Source organism: Cicer arietinum, chromosome 7 (genome assembly GCF_000331145.2).
Source record: "Cicer arietinum cultivar CDC Frontier isolate Library 1 chromosome 7, Cicar.CDCFrontier_v2.0, whole genome shotgun sequence".
Classification (NCBI taxonomy): domain Eukaryota; kingdom Viridiplantae; phylum Streptophyta; class Magnoliopsida; order Fabales; family Fabaceae; genus Cicer; species Cicer arietinum.
This window is the reverse complement of record NC_021166.2, coordinates 5,773,486-5,789,217: the sequence shown is the minus strand read 5'-3', so window position 1 is coordinate 5,789,217 and position 15,732 is coordinate 5,773,486. Positions and strand designations below refer to the sequence as shown.

General features: G+C 32.9%; 1 protein-coding gene across 5 annotated transcripts in view; it reads left to right on the top strand.

Moving 5' to 3' along the window:
- LOC101502793 (dicer-like protein 4) overlaps positions 1-15,195 on the top strand; it is a 21,844-nt gene extending 6,649 nt beyond the window's left edge. The window contains exons 1-20 of one of the 5 annotated variants that reach the window (XM_027336681.2): positions 988-1,121; positions 1,519-1,647; positions 1,729-1,857; positions 2,420-2,558; positions 2,816-2,912; positions 3,346-3,538; positions 5,360-5,520; positions 5,606-5,812; positions 5,935-6,197; positions 7,042-7,316; positions 7,397-7,830; positions 9,789-9,889; positions 10,432-10,637; positions 10,737-10,946; positions 11,398-11,859; positions 12,229-12,501; positions 13,172-13,501; positions 13,949-14,258; positions 14,366-14,465; positions 14,684-15,195. In XM_027336681.2, coding sequence (XP_027192482.1) covers positions 1,041-1,121; positions 1,519-1,647; positions 1,729-1,857; positions 2,420-2,558; positions 2,816-2,912; positions 3,346-3,538; positions 5,360-5,520; positions 5,606-5,812; positions 5,935-6,197; positions 7,042-7,316; positions 7,397-7,830; positions 9,789-9,889; positions 10,432-10,637; positions 10,737-10,946; positions 11,398-11,859; positions 12,229-12,501; positions 13,172-13,501; positions 13,949-14,258; positions 14,366-14,465; positions 14,684-14,840 — 4,257 coding nt within the window. In that variant the 5' untranslated portion in view covers positions 988-1,040 and the 3' untranslated portion in view covers positions 14,841-15,195. Of the gene's footprint in view, positions 1-987; positions 1,122-1,518; positions 1,648-1,728; positions 1,858-2,419; positions 2,559-2,815; positions 2,913-3,345; positions 3,539-5,359; positions 5,521-5,605; positions 5,813-5,934; positions 6,198-7,041; positions 7,317-7,396; positions 7,831-9,788; positions 9,896-10,431; positions 10,638-10,736; positions 10,947-11,397; positions 11,860-12,228; positions 12,502-13,171; positions 13,502-13,948; positions 14,259-14,365; positions 14,466-14,683 lie in introns of those variants that run through there. The other 4 variants (XM_027336680.2, XM_027336679.2, XM_027336682.2 and 1 more) reach the window with 4 other exon arrangements.
- Positions 15,196-15,732: the final 537 nt, after the last annotated feature.

The following is a 15,732-nucleotide window of genomic DNA, read 5'->3' as shown; positions in this document are numbered from 1 at the left end:
GAAAAAAATACAGACTCTGAAAATTAAGTGATATGGTGTGTTACGGTGTGGTTTATTACAAAAGACAAAGCTCTAACCCTTGCTTATTGTAGTAGTCAGATTAAGTACTAGACTCTAACCCTAATCATGTAAGGAACAAATAACTACTAAAGTCAAAGATCAAATCCCTAAGAATACAGACTCTGAAAAAAATACAGACTCTGAAAATTAAGTGATATGGTGTGTTACGGTGTGGTTTATTACAAAAGACAAAGCTCTAACCCTTGCTTATTGTAGTAGTCAGATTAAGTACTAGACTCTAACCCTAATCATGTAAGGAACAAATAACTACTAAAGTCAAAGATCAAATCCCTAAGAATAATATAAGGAAGCAGTTTTGTTATTAGCCAATTGCGGAAAATAGTGGAACGCGAAAAATCGTCTATGTAGCGGATAGCATTGCGGGCAAATAGCAAAAATCACAACGGTTGAAATAAATCATACATCAATTATATATAAAAGAGTATTATGTATACAAAAATCAAATAGGATAGAACCTAACATGATGTAAGAGATAAAAATATTTAGAAAAAAACAAACGGAAAACAAAATAGGTAAAGAGAAGCGAGTGGAAAGAAACCGAAAAAACAGCGCACTATGTTCTTTTTTTATTTCATACTGTATTATAAAAAAATTTAAATGACGTCAAGTCTGACCACTTAATTTAGTAATGTCATTTTATAGCATTTAATTTTTAGTTTTAATTAAAAGAAAAAATTATTGGTTACATATTTATTAGTATATTATAACTATCACGAACCAGATAATGAAATTCATTATTTTCTCTCTATCACTGAAATTCAACAATATGAATGTATTATTAATCTTATACCCCACCAGTTCTTCAAGGGTGTTGTGTTGCCCTTAATAAAGTTTGCCTACATTGTTGATAGTGTATCCTTTATTTCCTTGCTTATTATTTATGTATATTTTTGGAGACTGTTGATTAATTCCAGAAGTGTTGTAGTGTACTTCAATTGATTAAGTCCTTACGAACTTACATGTTTTCATTTTCAGGTGCTTCTACTGCCGCAAATCTACCAAAAAGCATCAATAGTCTTGAACAAATGCTTGATGCTAAGGTAGGGTTTAGGGTTTTCATAGTATTAAATATCAAATAACTTTGAGAGCATCATTCTTAGCTCGTGTTATAGATCTCATGTCAAACTTTTGCCTTCCTGTCCCCTGCAAGAAAGCAATTGTTTGTTCCATTAAGTATTGACTTTGATACGAAACCATTGATAAAATGAGCGAAGCTGATGCATTGATCAAGTGTTTATTGGGGATAAGGTTTGTGGGAAAGTGGTAATTGAAATCCATTAGAAATTAGAAATATATTCATGTCACAGTGCTTGTGAATTCGATATACTCACTTTTGATGCGAAGTGTACAGTTCTTGTGGTTAATTACCTAGTTGTATTATACCAGTTAAGGCTGGGCTTTGTCGGTCATCCCTAATGATTTGGATATTGTTTGTAGGTATACTCGGTTGAAGACAAGGCATTGCAATCTTTTGTGACCACTCCTGTAGTTAATATATATCATTATGGTTCGACTGCAAATATGGACACTAGCTTGTGCTCGAGTATTGAGGAGATTAAATGTCAGGTACACTTCTGCTATGGATCTTAATTAAGATGATTAGATGAACAAGGTTTATCGGATCACTGATTTATTTTCTGTTAGCAGAGCATAGAAAACCTTAGTAGGAACATAGAAGATCACCATAAACGGATGAACACAAAGAAACTTTTGAACCGAGTGCATGATAATGTGATCTTCTGTCTGCAGAATCTTGGTATTTGGGGAGCATTGCAGGTAAAACTCATGTATTTGATTACAGGTCTTATATTTGCAATCTTTTAACTGGAAAAAGATTATTAAGGTAAATGTTTTCTGGTTGAATCTAGAAAATTATAGTGCATTTAGAAAAAAATTGTTACTGGGGTTGTCTTGTTTAAATAGACTCTTCAAATATGAAGTAGAAACCTACCTTAGAGGTTGTGTGCTCTTCTCTTTTTCACTGGTTGTTTTGAGGTTCTTTTTTTGTGTGTGGTTCGACTTTCTCATTTGTTGGCTGAGGTTGTAATAGTGAATGCCATTTTTATTCTCCTCAGATCTAACAGAATATGGCATCGTAAAACATTTATTGCTTAAATATTGACAGTTTATAATGTAATTATACTATTATATCTTCTCTTACTATACTATATATATTATCTAATTTAAAGATAATTATGGTGAGTATTATTCATATTAAGTTTAATTTCCTATAGAATATTATAGCTTGCCAGTTTATATTTTTATTTGTTTTAATTGGGAACTTCTGTTTTGATTTTCGTTCTTTTTCCTTCTTTAATATTCATGTTCACCTTCCAAGGCTAGTCATATTCTTTTGGGCGGTGATCATTCTGAGAGGCATGCATTAGTTGAGGCAGAAGGAAATTCAAGTGACGAGTCTGCATGTGATAAATATCTTGCCAAGGCAGCTGAACTATTTGCTTCCAAATGCATGGCAGGTACTTAAACATTACTTGGTAATATTTTAATCACTTCATTGCTGTTACAGGATTTTCGAGTTGTTGCTTCTGACAATTTTTTTCTAATTCAATGCACAATTAATTGTGCTTCCATTTTATGTGATGTTATGTTATTGTTTATCTGACATTAATTAATCTACTCATTATTGTACTTCTATGATATGTTTAGAACAGAGTTCTTGTAGGGTGTATGTATTGTTAACCACATCTTTTTGTTTTCTTTTGCAAATCTTTAGGTGACGGTGTATCTGATCCATCTTCAGTGGAAATATTAAAAGAGCCCTTTTTCTCAGCAAAATTATTACGCCTCATTGGGATACTGACCAGTTTCAGGTTGGCAACTTGGTTTAGTTCTCGTTCTCGTTCTCAATATTTGACAAAATTTTGCTTTTTTTTTTTTTTTTTTTTTTTTTTTTTTTTTAATTAAAAAAGTTTAAATGAGTTGGGTTCCTGGGGCTCATCAAGATCAAGGTAGGCCTAAAGGCTCAAAGAGCGCTGACAAAGGTGCTTACAAATCACCCACCAAAGAGGTCCTCCCATCGGCAGCGGGAGTTGAACCCACGACTTTGTGGGTGTGAGTCAACTCCTTACCAACTGAACCAACCTTCATTAGTCAAAATTTTGCTTTTTAAACAATTCCTTTCAGACATATTTTCATATAGTACACGCTTCATGTTTAATGTATATAACCATATATTATATCTGACATACTATGGCTTGGTTATGAAACTAATATATATGTTGTGATCAAACGCCTCAATTTCAGGTTGCAACAAAACATGAAATGCATAATTTTTGTGAATAGAATTGTGACTGCAAGATCCTTGTCATACATACTACAGAGGCTCAAGCTTCTAAGACAATGGAAGAGTGACTTTCTTGTAGGAGTACATTCTGGAGTGAAGAGTATGTCACGGAAGACCATGAACATCATTGTTGAGAAGTTTCGTTCTGGAGAGGTAAGAGTAAAAGCTATAATTGGATTTTACTTGTTGATTTTGATATATTATTCTGAGAACTAAATAGTCGCTAAGATCTTGTATGCTATTTTTTCGCTCAGTTTGATGAAAATGAGTTAAACTATACTACTGTACAATGGGCACATTCATGCATGAACTTAACTGCTTCACAAGATTATGTGATTTTAACAACTTGCTTTTTATCGTGAGACTAATGAGATTGAGAAGAGTGTTCTACTTGACGATTTCACTTCAGGGTTGTTTCTGAGATTTTTGGTGCCTTGGCCGAACTAAAGTAAGGGTGCCCTCATAGTCATTAAAATTGTTTCGTATGTGTACTTTTCATTGCAAAATCATTAATAATCTATTTATATTAAATCTTGTGAAATATTAGATTGCAAATAAGTTTTTAATAATTTCAATTTAGAAAAGGCGTCTCTCAATAGAAGCAATAATAACAATGATGGTTAATATTATTATTTAAATTGTTCATACATCATGAAAACAACTAAATATCTTCAAAGAACTAAGTGTCATAAATCTTAATTTTGATTCAACTGTTAAAATATCTCTTGCAACTTCTTCAAAGAACTCAGTGTCATAAATCTTAATTTTGATTCAACGGTTAAAATATCTCTTGCAACTTCTACTTTTTAAATAGAATTTTACCATTAAGATCATAAGAACTATCGTCCTTTAGATAAGTATGAAAATGTTTGAAAAACAATTTCAAGTCATTATAAGATAATGATATAAGCCTTGCAATACTAACAAAATTCTAACAATTAAGTATATCATTATGTTTTTTCTACGAATTTAATTTTGAACTTAATTTGAAAATTAGAATTTTACGTTTAATTTATAAACTTAAATGTTAAAAAAAAGAAATTATTAAAAAAAAAAAATAATTAAAGAAAAGATAAAAACAATTAAGTATGTCATTAAGTTTAAATTACAAAAAATAAAAATCAATTTTGAATATAATTAGATAAATCAATTATGTATTTTGTATATTACTTTCAATTCAATTCATTCTTCATACATATGTTAAAGATTATTTGTTACAACTATACCTTTTTACATGTATCTATTGTAAAGGGATTGTTTAAAATTTAAAAGGCTTAAATGCATTTTTGGATCCCAAATTTTTCAATTGTATAATTTTGGCAATTTAAAGTATGAAAATGGGTTTGATTTTGCTTCTATGGCTGCACTGGCACCTTCTGCGCAGCCACAGCCACAGTCACAACCCTTCACTTGTGACATCCCTCTCTGCAAGCAGCTTTGACGCGACCTCTCCGCGAGCAACCCGTTGAAAATCTACGACCAAATCTTGAGTGAGCAATTCTCTGTTACGCATGAAAGAAGAAGGGTGAAGGTGTGAGGGGTGCGTTGAATTGCTTTTGTTTTTGTTTTAATTCAAATAATTAATTTACAATCTGGCCCAATAACAATGAGACACATATTCATATTAATAAAAATCCACATAAAATTAGTGGTAGAAAATTAGAGGACTGATAAACTGAAAAGGGATAAAATTGAGGGACCAAAATAGATAAAAAATAAAATAAAATTGGGCCATGGGTGTTCGCCCCTCTTGACCATGCTCAAAGGGCCACCACTATTTCACTTCATTTCCTTTTTCATAACCTTTCAAACACTATTAGACATGTATTTCAAGCATAATTGTTGTTAAGTGGTAAATGACACTTAAGTAAGAATTAAAATAATTTTGTTACTGCTTAAATATGTAATATGTTTCTTAGCTTGTCAAAGAGTTGAGTGGTAGTAACGTCCTTATTTGGCTCACACTATGAACAGTTGAATTTACTGATTGCCACCAAAGTGGGTGAAGAAGGACTTGATATTCAAACATGTTGTCTTGTCATACGGTTCGATCTTCCAGAAACTGTTGCCAGCTTTATACAGTCAAGAGGCCGTGCGCGTATGCTTCGCTCGGAATATGCATTTCTGGTTGACAGGTACCTGACCTTTACAATGAAGAATTTTTAAAAGGAATCTATGCAAATCCATCTTTTAGTTATTTTTGGTATCTTATTATTGTAGTAACAATGAGAAGGAATTAGAAATAATTGGTGGTTTCAAGAACGATGAATTCCGAATGAACACAGAAATTACTGTCCGAACATCCAATGAGACATACAAAACCCCCGTGGAAAGAATATTCAAAGTTGATTCATCTGGTGCCTCAGTCAGTTCGGGATATAGTATCTCATTGCTTCACCAGTATTGTTCAAAGCTTCCACACGACGAGTAAGAGCTTATTTAATATTTGACCTTTGTTTGATCCAAATATATATACTCCACTACGGAGTTTCTAGGAAATGAAGTGCAAATCTTATGTGTCTTAAAATATTGTTAATCTATCTTTTCAGGTTCTTTGATCCAAAGCCAAATTTCTTTTACTTTGATGATTTAGGAGGAGTTGTCTGCCAAATAACATTGCCATCCAATGCTCCGATACATCAAATTGTTAGTACACCACAGTTGTCTATGGAAGCTTCCAAAAGAGATGCTTGCCTGAAAGCAATTGAAGAACTGTATAAAATAGGTGCTTTGAATGATTGTCTCTTGCCAAAGCAAAATGATGCAGAGCCAGAGAAGGTTTTGGACTCTTCTAATTCAGATGAATGTGAAGGTCAAACTTCACTGAACTTTGATTAGTCATGGATTTTGTTATCTTTCACTTGGCTGTCAGAAATGTACTATATACATTATATTTTGAAATTAAGTGTTGAGCATGTTTACTTGTCTACGAGTGTAAGAATGAGACTGACTAATCCCCCATGCTGATCATTTTTAGTTGTGTTATTCTTTTTTGGTAACTATCATATTAAAATGTTCTTTTCTCTGGATAGTTTAGTGTCAATTCATTGTTAGTGTAAAAACTTGCACCATCATCCATTCATGTGCTGCCACATCACTGAAATATTTTTTTTCCTCAGGCAGTTATTATCACAGTCAGATCTTTTGATGATGTGGTAACACATGATCGAAAGGTAGTGCAAATATTTCATACTCAATGGAATTGTTGAAGTTGTGGAATTTTAGAGAAAAGGAGGAGAGAAAATAATAAGGGTTTGAATATTATTGATAACAGTTTTATGCTAACTTGATTACAAAAGACTCAATACTAATATTTATTTATAGAGAAAAATAGACTAAATCCTAAATCAGGAACAAATCATAATAATAATGAGAGATATTTTAAAATATCTATGATTATAAATTGATCCTAGGAAATAACTCAAGATACTCTAACATAATATAAAATATATTATAAGATATTTTATGCTATTTTAACAGGAATAAAATTAAACTCTTTTTTGTATCTTCGTATGCTTCTAAGCTTGTTGAGGAAGTTTTATTTAATCTGTTTCAGGGGTAGTACTATTGTTGTGTTGATTACATTAACTTATGGGTCTAAGATATAACAATATGGTAATGGTGTGAGTGCTATATTAATTTTCGTTTATTTGCAGATGATATTTCAAGAGGAGAATTATATGAGATACGAGTTCCTTCTGCCTTTGGACAGTCATGGAAAAATGAGGAGAAAACTGTCCATCTCAACTCTTACTACATTAAATTTTACCCTACTCCAGAGGACAGGGTCTATAAAAAGTTTGGTTTATTCATCATGACTCGTCTTCCAATGGAGGCAGAGAAACTGGAACTTGATCTTCATCTTGCTCACGGTAGATCTGTGATGACAAAATTTATTCCATTTGGAGTTTCAGAATTCAACAAAGATGAGGTAAATATCTTTTGTTTTAAGAAGACCAACAAAAAAAACAGAAAACTATAACTTAATGCTTGGGCTTTTCCATCTTGCAGATTAAGATGGCGGAAAACTTTCAAGAAATGTTCCTCAAAATTATTCTTGATAGACTAAAATTTGTTTCTAAGTTTGTAGAATTGGGTGACAAATCTAATTCGCCATCCAATTCTACCTTCTACCTTTTGCTTCCAGTCATATTGGAAGTATATGATGATGCAATGAAAGTAGATTGGAAGACAGTGAAGAGATGCCTTTGTTCACCAATTTTCAGGAATCTAGAAACTACTTCAGATAAAAAGGTTACCTCTTTGGATATTCATCTGCAACTTGCCAATGATTACAAAAGTGTGAAAGATGTTGAGAATAGTTTAGTGTATGTTCCGCATACGAAGCTCTTCTTTTTTGTCACAAATGTTATCTATGAAAAGAATGGATTCAGTCCTTATAAAGATTCAGGCACTTCAAGCTACGCAGACCACTTAATGGAAAAGTAGGTATATGTATATTAATTATTGTTATTATTGTTGACATTGTGGGATTTTAGAGAAAAAAATAGGAGAAAAAATTAAAAGGATTTGAATATTATTGATAATAGTTTTATGCTAACTTGATTACAAAAGACTCAATACGAATCTCTATTTGTAGAGAAACATAGGCTCAATCCTAGATCAGGAACAAATCATAATAATAATGAGATATTTTAAGATATTTATATGATTATAAACTGATCATAGGAAATAATTCAAGATACTCTAATAGATATTATAAGATATTTTCTAATATTCTAACACTCCCTCTCTGACTAAAACTTACTTACTAAGCTATAGCTTGTTACAAAAAAATAATGTTTTACTCCACAAAATAATAAAAAATGATGGAAAGACAATTCACGGATGCAAGTGAAGTCGAAGAGAATTGCTATAAATATAGTCTAGCCATATAGCTAAAATAATCATCAATAGGAGAGAAATTCATGGCAAGCAATTGAACAAAGCAAGGGCCGTTCTTCTAAAAAATTACATTTGGAAGCTTCAAACCAATAATATCGGAGACTCAAAATATTGAAACTTGAATATGCTTCAAGTAGAAAGGCGTGCTTTAGGGAGAGAAAGACAAGGTTAGTTAGTACATCTGGGACCAAGATGGGGCCAGTACCTGGGACAAATTGTCAAGATAAAATAAGTCGTGAAAATAAAAGACACTGTCAGAATAACCATCAATGGAAGAAGAAGTCACTACTAATATGATTCATATGTGGAAAAAAGACACCACTAGAATGATCATCGGTGGGAATAGAAACCACTGTTATAATCTATTAGTAATAAATAAATTGCATGACAAACATCGAAGAAGCAGCGCAACTCTAACGAAATGAAGCCATGATCAATCAACAGAGTGAGAAAATGCGTCCAAAACAGGAGAGATAATGGTTGTTTGAACAAGAACGTATGTTTCCGTTGTTTAAAATTGAAAAGTAACGGCAGATCTGAAACCATGAGAACCGAGATAGACTGACCAAGCAGTAACCAAAGCAGTGTTGGGACGCACCGTTATGCGTTGTGGAGACGTCAGTGCATGAGATCTAGTCGCAAGAGAGTAGCAGCGTGTGAGAGTGCGTGTGACGACTTCTGGTGACATGTTTTCAGGCGTGGGCTGATCTAGATAGAACGAAGCTTATGGAGAGATTGTTCTCTGGAAAAGCTGTCGGAAACAAGGGTGACGATGGTGATAGCAGTGGATCTGGACAGAAAATGTTGAAACGAGTGCTGAAAAAGGGTTGACAAAAACAAATAACGGTTGTTTAGGAGGCTCGCTGAAAATAGCTGGAAAAGTATGAAAACTCACCAAGAGATCACATCAAAAAGGAGAAAGCTATGATTACATTTCCAAATTTTTTAGGAACTCATAGCGGAATAGTGGCGAGACAACTCAAGGAGGATCAAAATAGGCTTTGATGATACCATGATGAAATTGTGGGATTTTAGAGAAAAAGGAGGAGAAAAAATAATAAGGGTTTGAATATTATTGATAATAGCTTTATGCTAACTTGATTACAAAATATTCAATACTAATCTCTATTTGTAGAGAAACATAGACTTAATCCTAAATCAGGAGCAAATCATAATAATAATGAGAGACATTCTAAGATATCTCTATGATTATAAATTAATCATAGGAAATAACTCAAGATACTATAATATAATATAATAGATATTATAAGATATTTTCTAATATTCTACTATTCTAACAATTATTGATTCATCCGTTTTTCACTTTTTGTTTTGCATCTGCAATTCTTTTTATTGATAAAAACATTTAGATTCATGAGAGCTGTTTAAAGCTTCCTGATCAACTGATGGAATACGATATCAGAGATTTGGCATATGTAACTTGGAATATCATATATTTTTACTGATCTTTGACAAATCTTGCACGCTTGGATGACAGGTTTTCCATTCCTCTCAAATACCCTGAACAACCACTTCTGCATGCAAAACCACTCTTCAATCTGCACAACCTGCTACACAATCGAAACCACGAGCATGCTGGTACTGGTACTGTGTTGAATATGCTATTTTTTCTGTGGTAAATCTTGTTTATCGGAGTGATTAAATTTTTTTCGCATACTTGACTTTTTTACAAGCTAGTATGCTTTTTCATTTTTTCCAAGTTTCAGGTCCAATAGGTTGTGTGGGTGTACATATAGTTATTGTTAACTTTATGAAACCATGACAGCTAGTTTCAGCCCTTTTACATCTAGGGTTATTTAATTGACTTAAGAAGTCGAACAACAATAGGGATAAAATTGGTTATCTGAACCTGTCCGCATAACAAATAAACAAACTTAGTGTTAATATTAATTATGCTGATATATAATACAGATATACAATCCTAAATTAAATTGCTTCTAATTGATTCTACCACATATACATGATATACTACCATAAAATCAAAAATAGTCTACCGAGGCATGTGTATTTCTTAAATTTTTTGCATTGACGGGCATATTTGAATTTTGGATTTATCTTGTATTCAGATAATTCTTCAGATTGTTCTCTAAATGATTGTAGATTCTAATTTTCAATCACAGAACCAAATGAGCTTGAGGAATACTTAATTTATTTGCCTCCTGAGCTATGCGAACTAAAGGTAGTAGGATTTTCAAAGGATATTGGTAGCTCCATATCTTTGCTACCTTCAATTATGCATCGTCTTGGAAACTTGCTGGTTGCGATTGAACTGAAGCACCAGCTATCTTCCTCCTTCCCTGAGGCAGCTGAAATTAGTGCCCTTAGAGTAAGGCCGTAGTAAATGCGTATGTTATTTTCATTTTCATCAAACAGGAAAATAATTACTATGTTAGAGCTGCTAACAATTATTATGAATAATTACTAGGTTCTAGAGGCTCTCACCACCGAGAAGTGTCAGGAGCGCTTTTCCCTTGAGAGACTTGAAGTGCTTGGTGATGCTTTCCTTAAATTTGCTGTTGCACGCCATTTTTTCCTCTTGCATGACAGCTTTCATGAAGGAGACCTTACTAGTAAGCGTTCCAGTGTTGTAAACAATTCCAATTTGTTCAAATTGGCTATTAGGCGCAATTTGCAGGTAAAGTTACACTCATGCTTTTTCATTACCTAAAAAATAAAAAAATAATCCTCGATCTTCTGTTGGATTTATGATATGCATGTGAACTAATGTCAGTAACTAGATACTAATAGATATGCTTTTCGATAAATAATATATATGCTAAAATTATGTTGGTAACGAAAAACAATTTTAGGGGATTCGATTCCTTCTTTAATTCCTAGACATTTTGGTAAGACCAAATAACTATTGAATAGCATAAACCTAAACCTAAATACAATTCTTAAGCGAGGATTGAAACTACCAAAGTACCCCTAACTCTGATATAGAAATTAACTGAACAACAAGTTAGTAAAGCTAATATCCTAGATAACTTCTTTCTATCACGAGTTCAATTGTCAAGCTTTAAAATGCATATTTTTATATAATATCTTAAGCCGTATAATGTTTATCTCTCTGCTCCCTCTTCCAGGTTTATATATGTGATCAGGTATTTGATCCCCTCCAGTTCTATGCATTAGGCCGTCCTTGCCCTAGAGTTTGTACCGAGGAAACTGAAGACAGCATACACTTATGTTTAAACTCTGATGGGAAGAAAAGAAGTGCAACTAGTACCCGATGTAATAAAAATCACCATTGGTTGCATAGGAAAACCGTTGCTGATGTTGTTGAAGCTCTGGTGGGGGCATTCATAGTCGACAGTGGCTTTAAAGCCGCAACTGTCTTTCTTACATGGATCGGCATACAAGTAAATTTTGAAGCCTCGCAAGTTGTTAATATTTGCACCGGAAGTGTTGGCTATTTTCCTCTTTCTGCTGATGTAGACATTCCTTCCCTTGAAGAAAAGTTAGGACATCACTTTGTTCATAAGGGTCTGCTTCTACAGGCATTTGTACATCCTTCTTATAACAAGCACGGAGGTGGCTGTTATCAGGTACTACTTTGGACTCTTAAGTAAAAATATCTACTTTCGCACTTATTAAGGATGACAATTGAGTGCATGTAATTTTCTTGATTTCGTGTAGAAAGAGAAACATGTTTACTAACATTCCCCTAATGAATTAATTTAAGGGTATTTTTAGAATAATAATATTAAATGTGGATAGATTAATTGACATTTGCTTATATTTTAGTTCAACAAATGTAGGCACTTTTTTGCTTATATTTGAGTCCAAAGTGAGTAAGCACTTTTCTTTTGATTCCCAAAGTTCTGACTTCGGATAAACTTTACTATATATACTTTATAGGTCTGAGAATTCTATTTCAGTCGTTAATTAAATTAAAACCTGATAAATCTTTACAGAGATTAGAGTTTCTTGGAGATGCTGTCTTGGATTATTTGATTACGTCATATCTATACTCAGCTTATCCCAAACTGAAGCCCGGACAACTGACGGATCTGAGATCGTTATCTGTCAATAATAAGGCATTTGCCTGTGTGGCAGTAGATCGCTGTTTTGATGAATTTCTTTTATGCGATTCAACTCCTCTGACCGAGGCGATAATAAAGTATGTGGACCATATGAGAAGATCGGTATCACATTGTGGCACTAGTGGAGGGCCAAAAAGTCCCAAGGTAGATATTAATATTATGACCTTTTTATAGTTTTGCAGCTCAAGATGCATGTACTGTTTTTTATTATATATATATATATATATCAAATGAGATGAGTTTTACAATGAGAGATTGAGAGGGTTAAATCTTGACCATACAAACCATACATGGATGGTCATGATTAAGAGTTATTTAAGTGACACATGATTACTTAAAAAACTTACATGACTTTTTCTTCTAATTTTGATCATCCATTTATAGTCAAGATTTAACCCTCTCACCCTCTGATTGTAAAACTCATCTCATTTGATATGGCGCCCTATATATATATATATATATATATTTCAATACATTTGCATGTGTGAGATGAAATTCCTAAAGTATAATGTATGTATACTTATAAAAGTTCTAATTAGGTATTATACTGGGAATTATGCCACTCACACACACATCATTTCAGGAGGGTATGTTCTGACATTACTCTTGGAATCTGTAAGAGCAAATAAATGGAATATAACAAATTTGTATTTCAGTTTCTGCACTATGGTGCGGGTTATGGGCATGTGCATCTTTTATAGGAAGTTCTATTAATGTGTAGTTCTAGAAGCTCAAAAGTGTGTGATGGATTTGTATTGCTTTGTAATTTGCATAAAAGTTATGAGGTCAGAATTGACATTGTGGATTATTTCAGGCCCTAGGTGATTTGGTGGAATCTTGTGTTGGTGCAGTTCTTCTTGATTCAGGATTTGATTTGAATAAAGTTTGGGAGATTATGACTTCGTTCTTGGACCCAATCATGAAATTTTCATCAAGTTTGCAGCTTAGTCCTATTAGGGATTTGCAAGAACTTTGCCAATGTCATAATTTGGAGTTGCAGCTTCTGACATCAAAACAAGCAAAAACTTTTTCAGTTGAAGCCAAAGTGATTGGGAACGATGTATGTGAAAAAGCTTTTGTGACAGGGCAAAATAAAAAAGATGCTACTAGAATTGCTTCACAGCTACTATTTTCAAATTTGAAGGTAAAATAACTATGCTTTGTTTTCCTAATACTTTCTATCCTCATTTTCTCAACACCAACTTTGCATTTCCTCATTGCCAACAACATATGAGTATGTATTGCTGATGCAATTCAAGTAAAAATTATTGTAATGAATTTTTCTAGCTTTTCTGCTGATGATATGGTTAAATCACGTGCATTTTTTTTGGAGCTTCAAATGCTCTAGTCTAAGGTTGTCAAACTCGAGAGTCTATATAGATAAATTAATAAAGCGTAATATTACTATACATGAAAATAATATTGATATAAACTATGAATTAATGTCAATATATCTTTTCCTACATTTAAGCCTATTCATGGGATGTTGTTGTTGCTGTCATTGTTATTATTATATCAATCATTTAGAGAAATGCATTTTACCTTTCTCACCTGCTACTTCAGGAGCTATAATGCTTGTATTTATGTGCAGGCTCAAGGGTTGAAGCCAAAGACAAAAACTTTGGAAGAAGTTCTGAAATCAACATTTAAGAAAAAACCAAAACTCATTGGCTATGATGAAACTCCCATTGATGTGACGGATGCTACTACCATCGGACAGTTAATGGCTAACGGTGACCTATGCAACAAGTCTAACCCAGAAATCCGCCCTATCCAGGAGGTAGCCGATGAAAGCGCCTCATGTGTGAAACCTGTCGGCCAACAGCTTCAATCTTTTCCCAAGGAAAAGCTCCAAGAAACCTCTCGAAAGCGTGATTGTGCTAGTGACTCGTCAAAAACAGGTAACGTAAAAACTGTAGTAGTTTTGTTGTGCCAAATAGTGGAGCCAAGCTGAGCCGGCTCCTCTTATGTTGATCCTAACTATTGTTTCACATTATTTGATACCAAGGAACAGCAAGATCGCGATTGTATGAATTATGTGCTGCTTATTGCTGGAAACCTCCTAAATTTGAATGCTGCAAGGAAGAGGGACCAGACCATCTTAAGTTGTGAGCCTCTCATCATCCGTTTGTTTTAATCTTGTTAATATGTATCTCTATGTTCTTATCAGATCACTCCTTAACTCCTCCAGTTACCAGTCAATTCTTATAACTTCTAATGATATCATGCAACGTAAAAAACTTTTAGACTAATCACTGCTTCATATATATTTTATTTTTAACACAACTTTAGAGATCTTGTGTTGACTACCTTTGCTTCGTTTTAGATTCACATTCAAGGCAACAATGGAGATAGAAGAGGCTCAAGATATGATTTTGGAGGTTTACGGGGAATCTCTACCGAAGAAGAAAGATGCGGCAGATAGTGCGGCAGAGGGTGCATTTTGGTACCTGCAAAAGGAAGGTTACCTGCATAGTGCATAATGCTAATGGAAATTGTCAAGCTCCTTAATAACTATAACTTAAATCATGTGACATAACTGCGAGACAATTTGGTGTAGAAAAATCTTTTTTGATGGTATAGTTATAAAAAAAACCATATATACTACAGGTTGAGTAAAACCCGGAGGGTCCCCAAATGGAAATGTGATTGCTGTATAATAATATTTTTGTTGTTGTTGTGTCTAGGTTACATTTATCACTGTAACTATAAGATCCCTTACATTTTTTTTCTTCTAATTATAACGCATGACATGTAAAATGTAAATATTTATTTCTGAAATATTATGTTGTAATCTGCACTATTTTCCCAAAGATACAACATTCTCTTAAACTTTAACATTAGATGTAACACCCCCACGTTCAAAAGGATTTGAATTTGCATAAGTTAAAAGTGTGCAGTCATGCACTTGATATGATTTTGTTTTGGCCATTTAATTAAAATATTAGACAGTCTAACTTTTAACGTTATTTTAATTCTTTTTATTAAATATAAAATTCGAGTTTAATATTAATTAGATGACTAAAATCGTATCAACTCCATAGTTTTATAATATCTTTTATATTATATTAAAGTATTTTGAGATATTTTTTAAAATTAATTTATAGTCACAAGAGATATCTTAGAAAATCTCTTATTATTATTATGATTTGTTTCTGTTTTAGAATTTAGTCTATGTATCTCTATAAATAGAGAATAGTATTAAGTATTTTATAATCAAGTTAACATAAAGCTATTATCAATAATATTCAAGCATTTATCATCTTTTCTTCACTTTTTATCTAAAATTCCACAACTTCAACATGATATCTATAATCTATTTCAATCCTCTTTGAATGGTCTCGCCATTATTATGCCAAATTACCTATAGAATAA